This window comes from Apodemus sylvaticus, chromosome 12 (genome assembly GCF_947179515.1).
Source record: "Apodemus sylvaticus chromosome 12, mApoSyl1.1, whole genome shotgun sequence".
In the NCBI taxonomy this organism is placed as follows: Eukaryota; Metazoa; Chordata; class Mammalia; order Rodentia; family Muridae; genus Apodemus; species Apodemus sylvaticus.
Genome location: NC_067483.1, coordinates 88,749,713 through 88,770,353, shown reverse-complemented (window position 1 = coordinate 88,770,353; position 20,641 = coordinate 88,749,713). Strand labels below are relative to the sequence as shown.

Genomic DNA, 20,641 nt, shown 5'->3' with positions numbered 1-20,641 from the left:
ATAGGAGATACTTCTACAGAAGTCTCTTTTAAAGAATTATTTATTCTATGTATGTGAGTACACTGTAGCTTTTCAGACACACCAGAAGAGTGCATTAGATCCTATTACAAGATGGTTGTAAGCCACCATATGGTCACTGAGATTTGAACTCAGGACTTATGGAGAAATAGTCAGTGCTCTTAACCACTGAGCCATCTCATTTCTCAGAAACCTTTTTTTGTTTTGTTTTGTTTTTTTGTTTTTTTGGGACATGGTTTCTCTGTGTAGCCCTGGCTGTCCTGGAACTAACTTTGTAGACCAGGCTGGCCTCGAACTCAGAAATCTGCCTGCCTCTGCCTCCCAGAGTGCTGGGATTACAGGAGTGCACCACCACCGCTGCGGGGCTCAGCTCAGAAATCTTTTAACAAGAGTTTTTATACAAGGAATGAAGTCACTGATACCAACTGACCCTGACAATAAAGACTATTGTGTGTGGCACCGGATATTTCTGGCAGATCTTTCTGAAGCCACTGTCATCCTAATTTCAGCAATTGATTGTCCATACGCATGCACGCACGCACCCACCCACCCAAGCACGCAGTACTTTGGGTCTAGGTATGGAAGCGCACATAACTTGAACTTACAGCTATATGTTGGCTTAGGTTGTAAAAGTTGATTACCTGGGAAAATGAAAGCCAAGGCAAGAAAGGTTGTAATTTACATTGATTTCTCTCTTTGTGTTGTTTGTTTTTTTGAGGCAGGGTCTGTCTCTCTGTATAACTGTTGCTGATCTCGAACTCAGAAATCTGTCTGCCTTTGCCTCAGGAGTGATGGGATTAAAAAGGCTTGCGCTACCATACCTGGCTACACTGTTCTCTTAGAGACAGGTTAAAAAAATGGTTGAGTATATGTCGCAGTCATGAGGGACATCAAGGTGTATTATATTAACTTTGCCCGTGAGGTCCAGCAGAAGTTCCAGTCCTGTAGAATATGAGACAATTTTATGATAACTTATCATCATAGTTACTAATACTGTACTAATAGGCCAAGTGCTACTTTATTCATTGCTTACCTTCAAATAGGCATATTTTAGTAATGGCAACTTGTGAATGACACGAGAGAAAGAGCTTGGGATCAGTTCATGGCCTCTGAGTTCTATGGGGTTTTTTTAAGTTTGCTTTCTAGTACCTGTGTGTGAGATTCCCACTTTATTTAGTCAGTGTAAAATGTCTGTTGTGTATTGATTTTTTTTTTTTAATCCAGGCAACTGAGCAAAAGGTAATAAGTCCTGATTATTCTATAAAGGATGCCATGAGCGCTCAAAAGAGATCTTGCTATGTCTAGAACACTAAGAAAAGTAAGGATGCACTTCATGGAAAAGATAAAAGAACTGCTTGGGCAAAACTGGTTAGGAATGGCCTAGGGTCATTTGGGAGAAGAGTTTTTAGAAGACCAGGAGATGAACCCAAGGAAGCAAATATTTTATGTCTTTTGCTGAGGAGTTTAGACTTGTATGCCAGTGTTTCCCAGAATGCTTATCTTGAAATACTGCTATGCAGAACGTAATAGGTATAATTGTAAGGATTTCTTTTTCTTGGCAATATTAGCTTAGGAATGCAGAATTAACACTTAGATTCCAATCTGAAATGTGAGGATAATTTTTGATGGTTGCACTATTAAAAGTTTCCTGAGGCAGGCCATGTGGTGGTGGCGCACACCTTTCATCCCAGCACTTGAGAGGCAGAGGCAGGTGGATTGAGTTCCAGGACAGCCAGGACTACACAGAGAAACCCTGTCTTAAACCCTACCCCCCCAAAAAAAAGTTTCTTCAGGCTAGTTAACTCTTAGTATGATGGCACTTTTCAATAGGTGTTTTGCCTGCATGTATGGCTGCTACTGGTTCCTGTAGAGGACAGAAAAGGGTTGGATACCATGGTGCTGGGAATCAAATGGAGTTTTAGAGGTATTTTTTATTGAGGTATATAAGACAATTGTTTTGATTTTTGGATTTTTTTTTTTCTTTTGGATTTGGTTTTTTCAAGACAGGGTTTCTCTATATAGCCCTGGCTGTCCTGGAACTCACTCTGTAGACCAGGCTGGCCTCGAACTCAGAAATCTGCCTGCCTCTGCCTCCCAGAGTACTGGGATTATAGGTGTGCGTCACCACCGCCTGGCTTGTTTTCTTTTTTTTCTTTTTTTTTTCTTTTCTTCCTCTTTGGTCTTTTTCCTCCCCTCCCTCATACCCACTCTTCTTTCCTACTGTGGTTTTTTGAGATGGGATTACTATGTAGCCTAGCTTAGACTGGAAATTAGGATTTTCCTATATCTAACCTTCCAAGTATTGAAATAACATGCTTAAATAAAACAATTAGTTTTCTAAATAAGTATTTCTAAAGAAATTTACTGTCAACTTAGTAGCAAATCTTTGTATATATATCTAGAGTACTGTTTTGTCCAGATTTTGTTCTTTGGCAATGTTAAGCTAGTCAAAAAGATTTAAAATTACATAAATTTCTGAAGATCATGGATTGGATTGAACTGGACTATCATGGAAAGATAAGTTTAGGGACCACTCAAAACTTCATTTTTAAATGGCTTCACCCACCATGTAAAAATCCAACTGTTAACCATGAAGTAAACATGTCAACTTTCCTAGCCTTGTCACCTATGCATTTGCACTGTGTGTTGTAGTTCAGCCTACACAGCATAGCCCAAAAGTAGGCAGCCCAAATGCAGATTCTCTCCACTAGTAGAGATGGATTTCGTTTTGGTTTTGTTTTTTTCAATTTAATTTTGTTTTTTTTTTTTTTTTGTTGTTGTTGTTTTTGCTTATTCACTTTATATTCCACTCATTGCCCCCTTCCCAGTCACTTCATCCCATAATGCCCCCAGCTGCCCTCCCCTTCTCCAAGAGACATGAGGCCCCAGGGTATCCCTGCACCCTGGCACTCTAAGTCTCTGCAAGGCTAGGCACTTCTCCCACTGATTAGGCAGCCCAGTTAGAAGAACATATACCACATTCAGGCAGTAGCTGTTAGGATAGCCCCCTGCTCCAGTTGTTCACATGAAGACCAAGCTGTCTCGTCCCGGATCTTTAAGAAGAGCTAGCTTTTGGTATGTGTGTCTACATTGAGTCTCGTGTTTTCTCAGGGCAAATTCTGTGACAGTTTCGTGTATTTGTATGTACACAACATCCTTATAGTATGAGGTTCACCGGAGTGAGAAATGTCTGTGAAGCAAGCCGCTGGGCTTGCGTGGGATTGGCTGGCACAGAAACAGGAAGAATAACTGAGACTGTCAGTGCGCTCAAGTTTGTACTGGAAAATGCTCGAGTTTACAGGCAGGAGTTAACCAAGTTGTCTATTTTGTTTTTTAGGATACACACCTCTTAAAACTGCTTAAAACGTTAGAAGGCCATGCATATGGGGTTTCTTACATAGCATGGAGTCCAGACGACAGCTACCTTGTTGCTTGTGGTCCTGACGACTGCTCTGAGCTTTGGCTTTGGAATGTACAGGTGAGCATGTTTTATCCTTGGCTTAAGTCCAACATGCCCTTAATACATATGTTTGTAAAACTTATTCTTATCCATCGTAGTAGCTTTGCCTTTCATCTCAGCATTGAAGTCAGCCTGGTCTACAGATGGAGTTCCACAGAAAACCCTTGTCTCTAAGGGGAAAGGGGAAAAAAAAACATTATTTTTAGTTTATACAACAAAACCATTTACCCTAAATTACTATAACTTGTCTCCTGTGAGTTATAGTGCTTCAAGTGTTTAGAGCCCGGGTGTTTAGATTTATAAATTTAAATACATTTAGGGCAGTAAAGCTTATTTTATAAAAGGACAATCAGTAAGCATTTCCAACATGTTTTGCTTTGCTCAATGGAATTTATACTGTTTTGAATCAGAAAAGACTTATGTTTTCATCATTGTATGTACAACGTAACCTTTCAAGTGTAAAATATCTATTAAATATAATTTCATATTTGATGGCAAGCACACCATCTCTTAGCCTACATTTAGTAGTCTGAGCCAGTTTAGTGTCACTAAAGAATGTTCTAAGAGCCAGGCGGTGATGGGGCACGCCTTTAATCCCAGCATTTGGGAGGCAGAGACAGGCAGATTTCTCATTTCGAAGCCAGCCTGGTCTACAGAGTGAGTTCCAAGACAGCCAGGGCTACACAGAGAAACCCTGTGTCAAAAAAACCAAAAAAAAAAAAAAAAAAAAAACCAACAACAACAACAAAAAGAATGTTCTAAGAACATACTTTTATACTACTTTTTCTGACTTTAAATTTATGTATTATCTTAGAAAAACTCGGCATTAGATTCATTCCATTTTACATGTTTTGAAAACCCATATTCAAAATTTAAACTCTTGAGTAAATGATAATGTATGGTTTGAATATAAAAGTAAAACATGGGATGAACCTTTGGATCTAGTAACTGTTAATACAAGACCAAAAATATTACTCCAAGCAGAGTGTGGTTCTGTACACCCGTGTTTCTAGCACTTGGACGGTGGAGATTGGGGCAGCTCTAAGTAAGTCCAAGGCACCCTATCTACACAGCCAGGACAGCTGAGACTGTATTAAGAAAAAAAAAACAATAACAATCCTTGACAGAGTTGACTCAAGTAGCTTGGGAGGTGTGTGCAAGAGAGTGAGCAAGTGAGTACTGCTGCCACAGGTCCTCACGGCGGAAAGTCACAAGGGCTGCTAGCCCAAGCCTGGAAGGGCAGCACTGCTCTTGGGAAGGGCTGAGCCAGCTCCAGCGCCCCTTACTGTCTAATACCTAACCCACATCTCATTTTGAAGATGTCTTTTCTGTCCAAAAATGTCTTTTATGCTATTTGTATCAAGTTAGCAACTAACCAGTGTTAAATTTGGGTTTAGGGAGATGGCAAAACACTGAATAAAACTTGAAGAAAACAGAGTGAATCTGGTCTAAATGACCCTTTCCCCCATTTTCCCTTCCTAAGTAGGCTTGTGTAGTATTACAAGGGATCCAATGACTGGCATTTGTGTGGTCTGCTTGAGTCAGGGTTTAGTTTTCTGGGCTATGGTTATTATGATATAACTGTTCCTATGCAGTCCTTGATGGTGAGGCTTTTTCTAGAAGGGTAGTCTTTTAAGAACTCTGAAGGTGGTGGTGGTGGCGGTGGCGGTGGCGGTGGCAGCAGCAGCAGCAGCATAAACCTTTAATCCCAGCATTATGGAGGCAGAAGCAGTCAGATTTCTGTGAGTTCTAGGCCAGCCAGGACTAGACAGAGAAACCCTGTCTTAAAAATCCAAGTAAATGAATGACTGCCGAAACCTCAAAGAGAAGTCGACAGACTGCTCGTATTGACCATAGTTCTCTAATGAGATGGCCTCATGTCTGCGCAGTAGAAGGAGAACGCATGTGTGCCCAGAGCTTACTGCTGGAAGGTATTTGCTAAAGGTGAGCATGTACTCAAGGGGCTGCAGGGACGGCTCAGTGCTTAGAGGTGCTGACAGCACTCACAGGACAGCTCACAGCATCTATAATGGGGTCTGATGCCTCTTCTGGCACCCAGGTGTATATGCAAATAGAGCATTCATAAACAAACAAACAAACCAGCCTGTAAAAGAAAAGTATATCAAGATTTACGTGCTTTTTGTATTTAAGCTTTTTAAATGGTTATAGTCAAGTGACTAAAAGAGCAGAGGATAAGGAACAGTTTAGGAAAAGATTTAGATGTCAAATTGTTTTTTCTGTGTCTCTTGGTTCCTCTCACAGAAGGGAGACATCCTGTTACATCCCGTTTTCTGTTGTGTGCCTTTCATGCCTTTATCCCATGCCCGTCCGTGATCACACTCTCTGTTTTCACTCTTACTTTACCTCTGAGTACCCATTCTTCACAGGACACATGTGTCGGTGTTCCTTTTTATTATACCAAAGGCAGCTCAGATCCTATTTTTAATTCCTGAACAAAATGGAGCATGACTAGATTAAATGGTGTGTGTACTGTCCCCTAACTTAGAGGGTAGAGCAGGGGCAGACAAGCTTGCCTAGGTGGAAGCACTGTAGAATGCTGAAGAGTAGAGGTTTGTTCTTTGTTCTGCTTTATATTGAAATAAAGTTATATAGTACAAAAGAAGCTGTCTTCCCATCTTCCCTGCTATATTGCGAACATTTGAATATGAAATTTAGTAACTAAAATTTCCCTTAGCATATTTTAAGGGCATAGTTTTAGTACCCATTAATTGTGTTCTTAAAGAATTGCTAGACACGCCTGACGTTGGTGGTTTAATCCCAGCACTTGGGAGGCAGAGGCAGGTGGATTTCTGAGTTTGAGGCCAGCCTGGTCTACAGAGTGAGTTCCAGGACATCCAGGGCTACACAGAGAAACCCTGTCTCAAAAAACCAAACCAAAACAAAACAAAACAAAAAAACAAAAATTGAATTACTAGACACATTAATGTATTTTTAGGGTAAAATTCATAAAAAATTTTGGACTGAAATGTAAGATCAGAAGGATTTAGGTATGTAGCTTTGAACTTTTCATTGTCTTGATTGTGAAAAATTATTGTTTGTGAATATAATTCTTTTAAGATAGAAATTTTATTAAAACTTATTAAAGCTTATATAAATCTTTGAGTGCTGTAGTCTTGTTTCTGGTGAGACTATAAAATTTGTTTCTCTGATCCGGAAAATACTTGAATTATCTTTTTCTCTCTTTCTCTTCCTTTTTCCTCTTCCTTTCCAGTCTTTTTCTTTCTTTATATATTCCCCTTAGAGACAAATCTCAAACATCTTATCCACAGTTTTATTTCCTTATAGACGGGAGAATTAAGAACAAAAATGAGCCAATCTCATGAAGACAGTTTGACCAGTGTGGCCTGGAATCCAGATGGGAAGCGCTTTGTGACGGGCGGCCAGCGTGGTCAGTTCTACCAGTGTGTAAGTATTGAGGGCCTCCTTGCCAGAGTCTGACTATTCAAAAGTAAATGGAATGTTTGGTTTTTAATGATTATTTAAATTTATACTTGCTAGGAATGGTGGCACATGCTTTAAATCACAGCACTTGAAAGATGGAGGTAGACAGATCTGTGAGTTTTACAGGCTAGCCAAAACTGTACAGTGAGATCCATCTCAAAAAAGAAAATAAAATTAAAACAGATTCACTTGACACATTATATAAAAACCTATTTTACCTTCCTCTTAAATGAGTATTTAATAGATTACTTGTTACTTTTGTTTCTTCATATTTTTAGAACTATTTCAGGTATTCATGAAAAGTGTAGAATGAGCTATCCTTCCAGTATTTGGGAGGCAGAGGTGGGTGGGTCTCTGTCTCAAAACAAAGGTACTAATTTATAGGACTGAAAATTTCAGCAATTTCTTTTGTTTAGATTTAGGCCTCTGTAAGTAAAATATTACTAGCCAGGCATGGTGGCACATGCCTATAATCCCTGCACTTGGGGGACTGAGATGGGAAAATTGCAAAGAGTTAAAGGATAGCCTGGGCTCTAGTGAATTAGATACCAACCTGGACTATAAAGTGAGAGACCCCCATCTCAAGAAATAAGCAGTATTTGTAGGGTGGGGATACAGCCCAGTTTATGGAAGGTGTGACTAGCATACAGAGCTCTGAGTTAGCTCTCCAGGACCCAGTAAAACTGGGCATGGTAGCACACAGTGCAATTCTAGCACTTGGGAGTTAGAGACAATAGCATCCTAAGTTGAAGGTGCTCCTTGGCTGCGTGGTCAGTCTGGGATTTATGAGACCTTGTGTAGAACAACAACCAACCCACAAGAATGCTGATTTTGATGAATAGACTGAATAGAAATATCTGAAGACTAAAAGTAATTAGTGCTGGCCTGAAAGGGTAGCTCATCAGTTGAGCGTGTGGCTATTATAACACTCCCTATGTAGACTGTCCCCAAACTCACCAAGATCCTTCTACATACATCTGCCTACAGAAGGCTGGGATTAAAGGCATGCACCAACATGCCAGGCAATTGTAAATTATTTAATTAAGCTAAGGTAAATTGTCCTGTGACATGCTGTGAATGAAGTGTCCTTGTGCCGTGCAGGTTCCATCTGTCAGTCACTTCACTGCCGCATATGACTCTCACGGTTTTCAGATTCGTTTTTTTTTTTTTTTTTTTTTTTTTTTTTTTTCTCTCTGCATCACTTTAGATAGGTGTTTAGAAAGACTCATAGTTGTAGGTGGTCTTTGTGGAATAATACAGATTTTGATAGGCTATGTAACAGCCTGCTTTCTTTCTGGGTAGGTCATAAACTACACTTCAAGGACAGCTCACTGGCATTCCAGGGTCTCCTGGATAGCTGTTGAGATGGGATTCATCACTGTTTATCTTAGTGTTGCAAGCTATTACTTGTTAGTCTCCGTTTTCATGTCTCAGTGTTGTATGTCATGGTGTTAACAGGGTGGACCTGGAGTCAAACACCCATTGCTTAAGTCCTTTGTCAAGTTGTTCTCAGAGAGGAGTGCCAGGCATTTCTGAGTGCTTTGTTGTTGTTTTGTTTTTTTGTTTTTCTGTTAGGACCTGGATGGGAATCTTCTGGACTCCTGGGAAGGCGTGCGAGTGCAGTGCCTGTGCTGCTTGAGTGACGGGAAGACTGTGCTGGCCTCGGACACACACCAGAGAGTCCGGGGCTACAACTTTGAGGACCTGACAGATAGAAACATGTAACTATTACTTGGTTTCCATTAGAACAGGTGTAGTGGTGGCGCGCCTTTAATCCCAGGACTCGGGAGGCAGAGGCAGGCAAATGTGTGAGTTCAGGGCAGCTGGGATAGCACAGAGACCAACCCTGGCTTGAAAAGGGGGGTGGGGGGGCAAGGAAGGAAGGAAAGAGAAAGAAATGCTCTAAATTATACCAAAATTATTTTATTTAGTTGGGCTTTTTCAGAAAAGCAATTTTTTGTTTTTTTATTTTGATTGCTAATCTGAATTGGCATTTAGGTAATATGTGCTAACTCATTCTGATGTATATATATATATATATATATATATATATATATATATATATATATATATCAGAAATATTGACTCTTGTCTGATGTACATATATATATTGTACATATTCTTGATTCTTCATTTGCTGTTCCTGACCAATTATTTCTGATTACAGAGTACAAGAAGATCATCCTATTATGTCATTTACTATTTCAAAAAATGGCCGATTAGCTTTGTTAAATGTAGCAACTCAGGTATGGTAGTTTTTTGTTTTGTTTTGGTTTTTTTTTAACAACATTTAAAAAAATTTGGTTTAGTGAAAATTTGCTTTTGTTGTTTTAGTATAAGTGTTAAATATCTGTTTAGTGCTTAAATGTGTAGGGATCAGGAATAAGTTAGTTGAGATACTGACATTTTTGACAAATAGAAAATGACAGTGCTCCAGTTGGAAAGGAATATCGACAATTACTGTTGAGTCTGTTGAGATGGGTGCGGTGGACCATACCTTCCATCTCTGAACTGACTGAGTTTTATGAATTTAGAAACACCCTGGTGTACATAGTGGCTGCAAGCCAGTTGAGCTAGATCCATGGTGGTGGGTGGGTGGGGAGGATTTCAGGGACTCTTAACAGTTCTAGGGGAGCCTGGGGCATACAGTGAGATTAACTTTAAAAAACAAAAAATAGACCCCAACACAGGCAGGCAAAACCTGTCTCAAAAAACAACAGCAACCAAAAACATTTATTTTTTTCCTACAGGGAGTTCATTTATGGGACTTGCAAGACAGAGTTTTAGTAAGGAAATATCAAGGTGTTACCCAAGGGTTTTATACAATTCACTCGTGTTTTGGAGGCCATAATGAAGACTTCATCGCTAGCGGCAGTGAAGGTAAAGTACTCCTGTCCCTGTTGGTCAATTCTCTCCCAGCTCTTCAAGAGAGCGGTGTTTCTCCGCAGGTGATAAGCTATGAGTTTACATTTCTTAGTCTATTATTCAGTACATTCTTTTTTTTTAAAGGTTTTTTTATTTATCATGTATACAGTGTTCTGCCTGCATATATGACTGCAGGCCAGAAGAGGGCACCTGTTGTGAACTACCATGTGGTTGCTAGGAATTGAACACAGGACCTCTGGAAGAGCAGTCAGTGCTCTCAACCTCTGAGCCATCTCTCCAGCCCTATTCAGTACATTCTTAATGTTACCTTTTAAGGATTGGCTTGAGTCCTTAATTATTTTGTTGTTGTTGTTGTTATGTTTAGGTTGTTTATTTTCCTTTGTATTGGTGGTGATAGAACCCAGGGCCTCAAGAAGTGTGTTTGATGTTGAATCAAGTTAAGATTTATTTAAATCATTATACTTGTTTTTCCATGGGACTGAGAGTTTTCAAAAGTTGGTGACAGTTAATTGGCTTTGCTGGTTGTAGTGGCACATGCCTTGAATATCTGACAGTGGAGGCAGAGCTAAGCAGATCTCTTAGTTTCAGAACAGCCAGGGCTACACAGAGAACACCCTCCACACCCACCCCCCACAGAAGCCAACAGTATATAGAAAAACCCGGAACTGTAGAGATGGCTCAGTTGGTATCATGCCTGCCAGCACACAAAGTTCTGGATTCATTCCCGCACACATGAGCCATGCATGGTTGTTCACATCTGTAATCACAGCCCTAGAGAAACAGGCAAGAAGATCAGAAGTTCAAGGTCATCCTCTCCCACATGGAGAGTTGGAAGACTGCTTGGGCTACAGGAGACTTTTACTTAGGGAAAAGAAAGAAAAAAAAATGACTGTCTTACATAGGCAATAGTTTTCCCAGATTGCTGCAGCACACAGAACACAGTCATCATAAGTAAGCCATGCTTACTTCTGACCTTGATGACTGGACACCCTACTTTTGCTGCCAGGTCAGCAAATATCTTGAACATGTGTTCACATGAACCACAACTCACAGGAATTTGCCCACCTCCCAAGTTCTGGAAGTAAAGGTGTGTATCTGTTGTCACACTTTTTAAATGCTCTTTCATTGAAATTCAGCAAATTACCAGGCATGGTAGTGCATGTCCTGAGTCCTAGCACTTGAAGCCTAGAGCGGTACACTCGTTCACAGATTTCCACACTGACCCTTTGGTTTACTAATAGATTACCAAATAAAGTTAGTTTATCCTTGAGTTCTGCTCTCAGAATCATTGTCACTTTAATTAGCTTATCACTAAGGTGTAGTGGATTTGATTTTTTTTAGGGTCACTTTATGAGATTAACATTTTGTAGAAACTACACATAAGGTACAGATATAAATAAGGTGTTTGTCTTCAGTAATCCCTAATCAGCATTGCTACAATGAAGAGCCTAACTGCACTTAGACCATAAGAGTGACTTAACTTCATTCCCGTCTGAATAGTATGGGAGAGGCATAGTACCCACCTCATAGCATGGTGACAGTTTTCAGTTTAGATACCTGGTTTTTTCTGTCACCTAAAACCTCCATAGAATGTATTACCATCTCTGTTCTGTATTCTGCTATGGTCATATACCTTCATTGGAACTTTTCTGTTAAAAAATGCTATTATGTGTTTGTATTTTTTTTTCTCTCTGTAAATTATAAATTGTAATATTGAAGAATCCTCTTCTATGTGTTATAAATAGTAAGTTGTGGTCAGTAATTTTTGTTAATAACACAGCTTTCTAACATTTTTCTGAATTCCTGTACATTTAGATCACAAGGTTTACATCTGGCACAAACGTAGTGAACTGCCAATTGCGGAGCTCACAGGGCACACGCGCACAGTAAATTGTGTTAGCTGGAACCCACAGATCCCATCCATGATGGCCAGTGCCTCAGACGATGGCACTGTTAGAATATGGGGACCAGCACCTTTCGTAGACCACCAGAATATTGAAGGTAAGGCCATGAATCCTTGTGTTCTGAGTTATCAGTGTGCTCATACAGTGGTGTAAACATGGAATATGGCTTTTTTTTTTCACCTATATCACTTTATAGAAAGAATTTAAGAAATACAGGATTAGGTTTTATTGTTTTTGGAGAGACAATGAAGAAAGTAAGCTAGAATAATCCCTTTGCTTTCATGGGATGTGGGAGGTGGACACAGGACAGCCCCCAAAAGCTGTCAGGCACACGCAGCAGCAGAAGAGACTTTCTCTTGAACTGGAAGGCCAGGACTGATACTCAAGGTTGTCCTCGGGCCTCCACGTATCTTACCACCACCTGGCATGCACATACAAATCTATTAACATGTTGTTTTGTCCTGCTATGTGAATGTGATATTACATGAAATATGTTATATACAAAACTAAGACATGTATAAACTTGAGAAACTTTATTTTAATAATCATCATTTTGAAACTGTTCTAATAACTTAGCACTGTATAGAGTGTGCTATACTGACACGAACTGTGTCTGATGGTTATGGAAAGAAGAAAGTAATCTTCCTGTGCTGCCTATGTGCCAGGCTGGGCATGGTCTTGTAAGAGAAACATTGTTATTTTCATTTTATAGGGAAGGAACCAAAACATGGCAGAGCCCATTAACTTGTTGACCGCTGCCATCTCGCAGGTCTAGGTCTGGAAGATTTTCCCTGCCACCTTGATATCCGAAGATGAAGAAAGTCATAAAGCTAACAGACGAGGACAAAGTCTTGATTAAATATAATAGTGCTAGAGAGAAGTAATAAATTTTATATAAATATCTTTTTTTTTTCTCAAAGTGAACAAGTGAAAATGTCTCATTTGGAAGGAATAGACTTAGAGATTGTTTTGTTTAGTATGGCCCACCTGTGCAGATGGTGTTTTTGTTTGTTTTTCTTGGGGGGGGTGCCTGTGTGCCCATGCTACCTGAGGTGCATGCTGGTAGTGCCAGGCCGAGTGCCAGGCCTCTGCAAGAGTAACAAATACTCTGAGCTTCTAAAGCCATGTGTCTCTCCAACCTCTCAACTAAATAAGTTAGAAAAATGTCCAACAGTTTTAACTAATGGTTTCCATTGCAGGGAAATTAGCTTTTTTTCTTAATCTCTAAATAGATGAATCTGGGGCGTGGTCATCTAAGACAGAGGCGAGAGTATATGAGTTTGAGGCCAACCCAGTGTACACAGAGAAACCTGTCTCAAAAAACCAAAACCCAAAAACTGCACAGGGAGATGAGAATGCAAGCGTGGGAGCCGCATGAATGGGGTTGCTGGGACTGGGAGGGGCCTTCTTCTAGAGGTGTGGCCTGTGGCCCGCCTGGGTGTCTCTGCCCACTCAGAGCCAGTTCTGTAGCTTTTTATTTTGTTAGTCATTCAAAGTATGACTGAAAGAATAGGAAAGTATTGGTCATGCGGCAGCAGCCCGTGAGCGGGCTGTTGACCCGTGGGGATAAGAGCTGCACTTTGTACTCCATTACTTTAGTTAATGTGATAATTCACTCCAGTGGGTGTGCCAGATACTGGCTCAGGTGTAAGATGAGGCCCAACTCAGCAGCTTCCGTTACACTGTGCCAACACAGAGCTGACCATATAAAGGTGGCCTGTGGCCTGTGGCCAGGTGGGGGTGGCATATGCCTTTAATCCCAGTAGTGGCAGAGGCAGGGGAATATTTGAGTTTGAGGCCAGCCTGGTCTAGAGAGAGAGCTCCAGGACAGCCAGGTCTATTACACAGAGAAACCTTGTTTTAGGGGGGAGAAATGAAAAGACTATTTTTTGGGATATTTTCTGCAGTCTTCCCCCATGCCAATAAAATCATTTTCTGATTTAATTGTACCTGTTTAGAATAGGAATTTGAAAGTATAAGTGGGCTAAAGATAATATTAAAAGACTGTAGCATCTGGTACTATATGTCTTTTAAATACTACAGGTTTGTGCATTTATTAACTGCAGAGGAAGTGGGGTACAGTTGCTGTGCTGAGGTCAGGAGACAGCTTGCTGGACTTAGTTTCCTTCCCCCATGTGGGTTCTGTTGATTGAATGTAGATCTTTAAGCTTAACAAGTGCTTTTCACCACAGTGTCATCTTATTAGGCCAGGAACTCTATCTATCTATCTATCTATCTATCTATCTATCTATCTATCTATCTATCTATCTATCTAAACTCATTTACATTTCAAGTGTTATCCCCTTACCTGGTTTCCCCCCCCTACTTCTATGAGAGATTCCCTCCCACCTACTTCTATGAGAGAGCTCCTCCACCCACCTACACACTCCCACCCCCCCACCCTCGAATTCCCCTAACCTTCATACAACCAAGGACCTCTCCTCCCATGGATGCCTGACAGGGCCGTCCTCTGCCAGGAATTTCTTTTCTTTTTTCTTTCTTTTTTTGGTTTTTTTTTTTTTTTTTTATGTTTTTGTTTTTTGTTTTTGTTTTTTGGATTTTGTTTTTTTCGAGACAGGGTTTCTCTGTATAGCCCTGGCTGTCCTGGAACTCACTCTGTAGACTAGGCTGGCCTTGAACTCTGAAATCCGCCTGCCTCTGCCTCTCAGAGTGCTGTGATTACAGGCGTGTGCCACCACTGCCTGGCTGAAATTGCTGATCTTTTGTGTTAAGTTTCAAAACTGGTTACATGTGATTTTTGTTTGTGCATTTAGGGGGTTAAAAACGGACCAGGATGAAGTATTTACACATGCTGTGAACATAAGGGGCATTTGCCCTAGAAATCAGTAGGCTGAATGAAACATGCTAGAAACAAAAATACCAGACCATAGCGCACGTGCTGTGATTGCATTTTATATTAAAGTGGTATAAAATTGGCCGATCCCCAGACCAGAGGAATGGCTTTTTATCAGGATGTGTGATTGCTCCTAGATTGAGAAACTGGTGTAAAGTTGTAGACTGGTGCTGTAGCTGTGAGTACGTTGAAAAGCAGGTATTGTGGATGAGCTTAGCTTACTGTATGGGGGCAGTGGCTTAGAAAGCTCATATATATACATAAATATATATACGCATACATATATACATATATATACACATACATAGATACATATATAAACATACATACATATATATACACATAATACATACATACATACATACATACATGTGTGTGTGTGTGTGTGTGTGTGTGTATACACCTTTCCCAAATGGAGCTGGTGATACGGCCAACTTGAAGAGCTGAAGGAGCTGAAACTCAGGTGGAATGTGCAGCCCCACCCCATACTGCCTGAGCTTTCTTCCCATCTTTTCTGTAAACTAGCCAAGATTTTCTTCTTCTAATTATCTGTTTCAAGCTTAATTTTTAAAATAGGAAATCTGTCAGGCATGGCTATGCGTGCCTTTAATCCTAACATTCAGGACGCAGAGGCAGGCCGATTTCTTAAAGTTCAAGACAATTCAGGTCTACCTAGTGAGTACCAGGCCAGGCACAGCTACACAGTGGAAGACTGTCTCCCTTTGCCCCCAATGGGAAATTTCAATTACTCATTGCTCTTAAAATGGTCATACAGTTACAATTCAATGTATCACCTGAACACTAAGAAAGACACTGCTATTCAATGATTATGAAGGTATCAATAATTTGTTCCTTGTTCCTTAGTCTACTGTTATCTCTTGATGCTGAGTTTGAGACATTCTAACTTGTATCTTTTTCTCTCTCTTTCTCTGCACATCTCACCTGGTCTTCATTCAGAGGAATGCAGTAGCATGGATAGTTGATGGCGAATTTGGAGCAGACGACTTCTGTTAACGTAAAATTAGTCGTATTTTAATGGCTTGGGATTTGGTGCAAACAAACATGATTGATAGCTGGACAGACATGCTCGTCATGAAAAAAAGAACCATTTTGAAGCCCGATTGGGGCCAAACATTTACACCTTGCTTCATAGTAACCAGTTGATGAAGCACGTCTTAGAACGTTGTTGGACACCATGTTGAATTACTCCCCATCGGTTGTGAAGAACTGTGCTACATTCAGGCTTCCCCATTGAACTCAGTATATATATTTTTCCCTCCTGCCTTTTGTCTGGTGGGACACCATTCTTGTTGCTCTTCTGTGTAATGAAGTTCAAATGCTTGTTTGGAAACTTTATTTAACAGTTTAGAAGGCTTGATAGGAAGAGTTCATTAGTCTGAAGAGTATACATTGGACAAGAAAGAATTCCCTTTTGTTTCTCCAAATCTTTCCGCCTTATTTAGCTTGAGATCTTTGCAGCTTGGTTCATGGATTCTAGCCTTGCCCGTTGCGCAGTATATACTGATCAGATGATAAACCAGTGAACTATGTCAAAAGCACTCTCAATATTACATTTGACAAAAAGTTTTGTACTTTTCACATAGCTTGTTGCCCCGTAAAAGGGTTAACAGCACAATTTTTTAAAAATAAATTAAGAAGTATTTATAGGATTAAAGTGACTTCATTTGTATACATTTGGAATCTAAACCAGCTTAAAAAAGTGTCCTCTGTGACTGAGATGCGCAGTGTAACTGATGCTCTTCTGGAGTGCCACGTGAGACATGGCATGGTCAGACACAGTGTTCAGAAGGACATGGCACACGAAAGCCAGAGATACTTTGAGGTCTCCCCCTTTTTATTTTATTCCAAAGGGACATCAGTACCTGATACTGAAGAAATTCAAGATTCAAAAGAAAAATTTTATAAATAAACCAGTCTGGGAGATCAGCGTCAGCCTAGGCTTCCAAGAAAGCTTGTTCCAGGTTCTTCTGAACTTGGGGGAATCATTTTGATGTGATCTAGTGAAAGTAGACATCAGAAGATAGACCCACTTTGGGAATTTATAGTGTAGTTGAGTCTTAGAGGAAGTCAGCAAGTTACAAACATGGACACGAGTTAGAGCCTGAGTCATTTCCCCTAATTGCCCTTAATGTCCACCATACAGGGACACCCATTTGAAGAAGATCCCTCTCAGCGTCTCAGATGTTGCCGCAATGAACCTCATTCAAACTGGTGCTGTGGACAGTCCCTCCCGTTCCTAAGTTCATGGGATGTTTCCTTTATGGAAAAAAAAAGACATAAGCCTGATTGCTATTCATGGTGTGTTTTCAACCCCATAATTGCTGGGTCTAACAGTCTCCTTTGAAATCCATGTTTTCCAGTAGGGGATAACCAGGGTGACCACAGCTATTGGAAAGAGAAGTGGAATTACTCCCAATGTATCCCCGTGAACAAAAAAAAATCTTGTACAGCTTGCCCTGGAGGCTGAGCCGGGACCATAGCACTCACCATGATCACACCCTCCATAGCATTCACCATGATCACACCCTCAGGGTCCTGAGAGGAGAGAGGCTTGTACTATGGACTCTTTCCATTGTGGGGCTCATAGGGAGAGAAAGCCAGGAAGAGGGAGAAGAAAACACATTTGGCCTTAAGATAGTGTTCATTCTCCCAAAGCCCACAGTAAGGAGATGACAGATCGTAGTCAGTCAGCAGATTATTAATTCAAATGGGTATGTAAAAGATTCCTTTAAGCTTCATTTTTCAGAGACCACCACTTTAGAAAATCAGAGAAATCTTGTTTTGATACTTCTTAGTTAAAATAATATGTTACCGTTTATCTGGTACTTCATTTTCTTGACTAAAATTACTTTTCACTTTAAGCTTGAATAAAAATTTTCATTCATAACTGTATATAATTAAGTGGCAACTCCTCTTTACCTCAGTGCAGTTAAAACTATCTTTTGATTGACATACCCTGAAGCCATTAATACACACACCCCAGTCTCTACAGTAACAATCACTAACCACATATGGGTACAGAACTCCACAGCTGTTTACAGATGTGGTTACATTGTACTATGTGGCATGCACATAATGTTCCCTGAGGTCTTGACCATCAGGGCAGTTTGGCACTTATATTTCTGCTAGTACACCTAGCTGCACCTAGATCTGAGTTTTCACAGTGTTTCTGAAGTATGAGGTAAAATCATGCCGGAAAGTTGAGGGACATTCCCAGAGCATAGCTCGTGCTGGAGCAGGGTTACAAGTATGCAGAGGTGTCGGCAGTGGCAGGTGAGCTTGTCCCCAGGCCTGTCCGGACTGGCAGCTCCCTCTGTAGACTGGTACCTGACTGTGCCAATTTGCTGTAAGCATCTGTTTCCTATGTTTGCCATGAAGGCAGTGTGGTAGAAAGGAGGTGAAGGCAGGGGTTATGGTGGAAGAACCTGGTGGCAGGATGACATGAAAATCTGACAGTGTGATAAAATGATAAAGGCTTAAGAGAATTCTGTCAAGCCTGCCACAAGATGCTAACCAATGTAAAAACTGAAAAGTACCAATACTTTTTGCACATAGATCAAAATAGTGGAGAATTTTGGCTCCAGAAATCAGGTTAGTAGGCTCAATTCCATGTGCTTAAAATGTTTCTGTTGTTAATGCATCGATTAAGGGCTAGAGTAAGAATGGAATTAAATGTCTTTTTCCTCTAAATAACTGGTTATTAGTGGTAAGTGTTGGATTGGGGGGCCACTGAGGTTGGTTTGTGGGTGGCGATCAAAAGAATTAGAGTGGGAGTGAGTCAGGGGAAATGGCAAAGCTTCCACCGTTGGAGTTTGAGTTGCACTAGTCTCCGTGCCAGCTGTGTGGCATCGCTCTTCCTGGCCAGATAAATGTCCTGGTAACCCAGGTAAGTAGTGAAAACAGGACATTTTATTTGTAAAAACTGGCTCATTTTATTGGGTGGGAGAACACGTATGTAAATCTCTGACTATAAGTAATTAAATTAGCAGTAATTCCAAAAGAGTAGTTAATGAGGAGTGCTCTGCCTTAAGGGGCATTCTGTGGCATTAATAGAAAATTCTTTCCCACCCCTTCCAATCTTGAAATTTTCTTTTTTAGGATGTTGGGTCCTGCAAACAAGAACTGACCCTCTGCCTCCCATGGGTCCATGTCTCGCACATCTCTTGAAAGGGGGCATACCTATGTCGTTTACAGCAAAAAATGGGAGGAAAGAAGAGACGTTCTCTTAATAGCCATTATTCCTGTTTTAAAAAATACATTTTTACCTATTAATTTTACTTTGATGTCTCATTTAGACATCACCAACTCTCCCTTTGTGTTGCTGGCCAAAGCATTACCACCATTTCCAAAACAGTACCTGATTTCATATAAACTACTAGCCTAAAGAGGTGAATTTGCATTTACACTTAGACACTTTCTAAAAACAGGGTGAAATTAACCTAAACCTTGGAGTTATTGTTATAGTAGCTGCCCTACAGTTACAAAAACAAGCTGTAAAAGCCCATCCCTTAATCTACTTAATCCAGATTGCCTGGATGTAATGAAGTTAATTATATAAAAGAGTGTGTGTGTGTGTGTGTGTGTGTGTGTGTGTGTGTGTGTGTGTGTGTGAGAGAGAGAGAGAGAGAGAGAGAGAGAGAGAGAACTTGATAAAATAATCTAGAAACAACTCTTAGGTTGTCATTTTTACTGAATGTCTTGTACACATGTAAAATACCCTCTCTTGAGTCGAAGGCTTGGTTAATATTTGTCTATTTTTATAAAAATGAAACTGTCCCATCCTTAGACATTTACCTTATCAGGATCAACATGCTAGAATTATAACATTTGTAGGCTCAGTGAGGGTAAATGTTTTTGGCCCCTTGAAAAAGAGAGTGTGTGTGTGTGTGTGTCTGTGTGTGTGTGTCTGTCTGTGTGTCTTGAGGGAAATCACAATATGCTTATAAACCAAGCTGTAGAGATCATGTAAAGAACGTGGGTGTTGCTCTGGAGATTTCTGAGCTATAGAAAGTGGTCAGGCATTGCGGTGTGGTGAAGCCAGCACAGAGCTGTTGGTATGGGCTAACATTTAACTATGGACTGATAAGATGTTTCCAGAGGATTGTGTTCTTAAACTTTGGGGTTTGCTTTTCTTAACTGCCTCTCAGATTATATTTAGTAGTTTAAATTCCTTTGCTTTATTTCATTAAAGTATAAAAACTTCAGGTCTCATATTTATTTTCACTTGTTCTACTAATTATTTACAAGACACCTTTTTGGTTGACATTTATTTTATAAATGTGTGGTATATTAAATGTCTTTAATTTTTTTTGTTTTATTGAAATTACAGTAACTTTGATTTGATTTGCTGGGATTTTTAAATTTTATTTCGATTCCACCTTTTCCATGTCGGTGCACAGCACTCGCCCAGCCCTTTGTACTTCCTTCTGTCATTCAATAAACAGAATGAGTAATTAAGTAATTCTTGGTGCATTCCATCTCAACATACTGCTGAACTGGTAGCCACATCTTGACTGTAGGGTTTTTGAATGGAATCTAAGGAAACAATTTTTAGTGTACTTGAAGGCCATTGTGCACCCAGTCATGAACAAGGTAGATTCCAAACCTGTACTTAAGTGAGACTCGGAGTAGTGGTGGGTTAAGATTCCAATTTTCCATCACTCATTACAGGGAAAACACATGGAGATGGCTCAGCAGTTGAGGGTGGTATTCCCGAGCCTGATGACAGGAGCCTGATTCCTAGGACCTGTATAAAGAATCCGCTGACTCCTGCACAACATGACCCCTCCCAAGAAATCTCTAAAGAAATAGTCTTTTGTGTGTGTGCATGTGCACTTGTGCTCCCACTCTGAAATCAGAGAAGGTGCAGAATCCCTGGAAATGGAACTTTAGTAGTGTGAACCATCAAACAAGGATGCTGGTACTGTCTTTCCAGCCCCAGAGAATCAATTTTTGTTATTAATATCTTACATAGCTACATGGTATCAGCCTGCTTACCCATCCAGTAATTCACCATCACAAGACTGGGCTGTATTA

At 40.3% G+C, this 20,641-nt stretch overlaps 1 protein-coding gene across 4 annotated transcripts in view; it reads left to right on the top strand.

The window, feature by feature from the left end:
• The window catches only part of Wdr26 (WD repeat domain 26), a 41,828-nt gene extending 21,762 nt beyond the window's left edge, over positions 1-20,066 (top strand). For 2 of the 4 annotated variants that reach the window (XM_052200857.1, XM_052200855.1), the window contains exons 8-14: positions 3,356-3,496; positions 6,785-6,904; positions 8,516-8,661; positions 9,108-9,186; positions 9,691-9,820; positions 11,642-11,827; positions 15,542-20,066. In XM_052200857.1, the coding sequence (XP_052056817.1) occupies positions 3,356-3,496; positions 6,785-6,904; positions 8,516-8,661; positions 9,108-9,186; positions 9,691-9,820; positions 11,642-11,827; positions 15,542-15,567 (828 nt within the window). In that variant the 3' untranslated portion in view covers positions 15,568-20,066. Of the gene's footprint in view, positions 1-3,355; positions 3,497-6,784; positions 6,905-8,515; positions 8,662-9,107; positions 9,187-9,690; positions 9,821-11,641; positions 11,828-12,442; positions 12,601-15,541 lie in introns of those variants that run through there. The other 2 variants (XM_052200856.1, XM_052200853.1) reach the window with 1 other exon arrangement.
• The last annotated feature ends 575 nt before the right edge of the window (positions 20,067-20,641 follow it).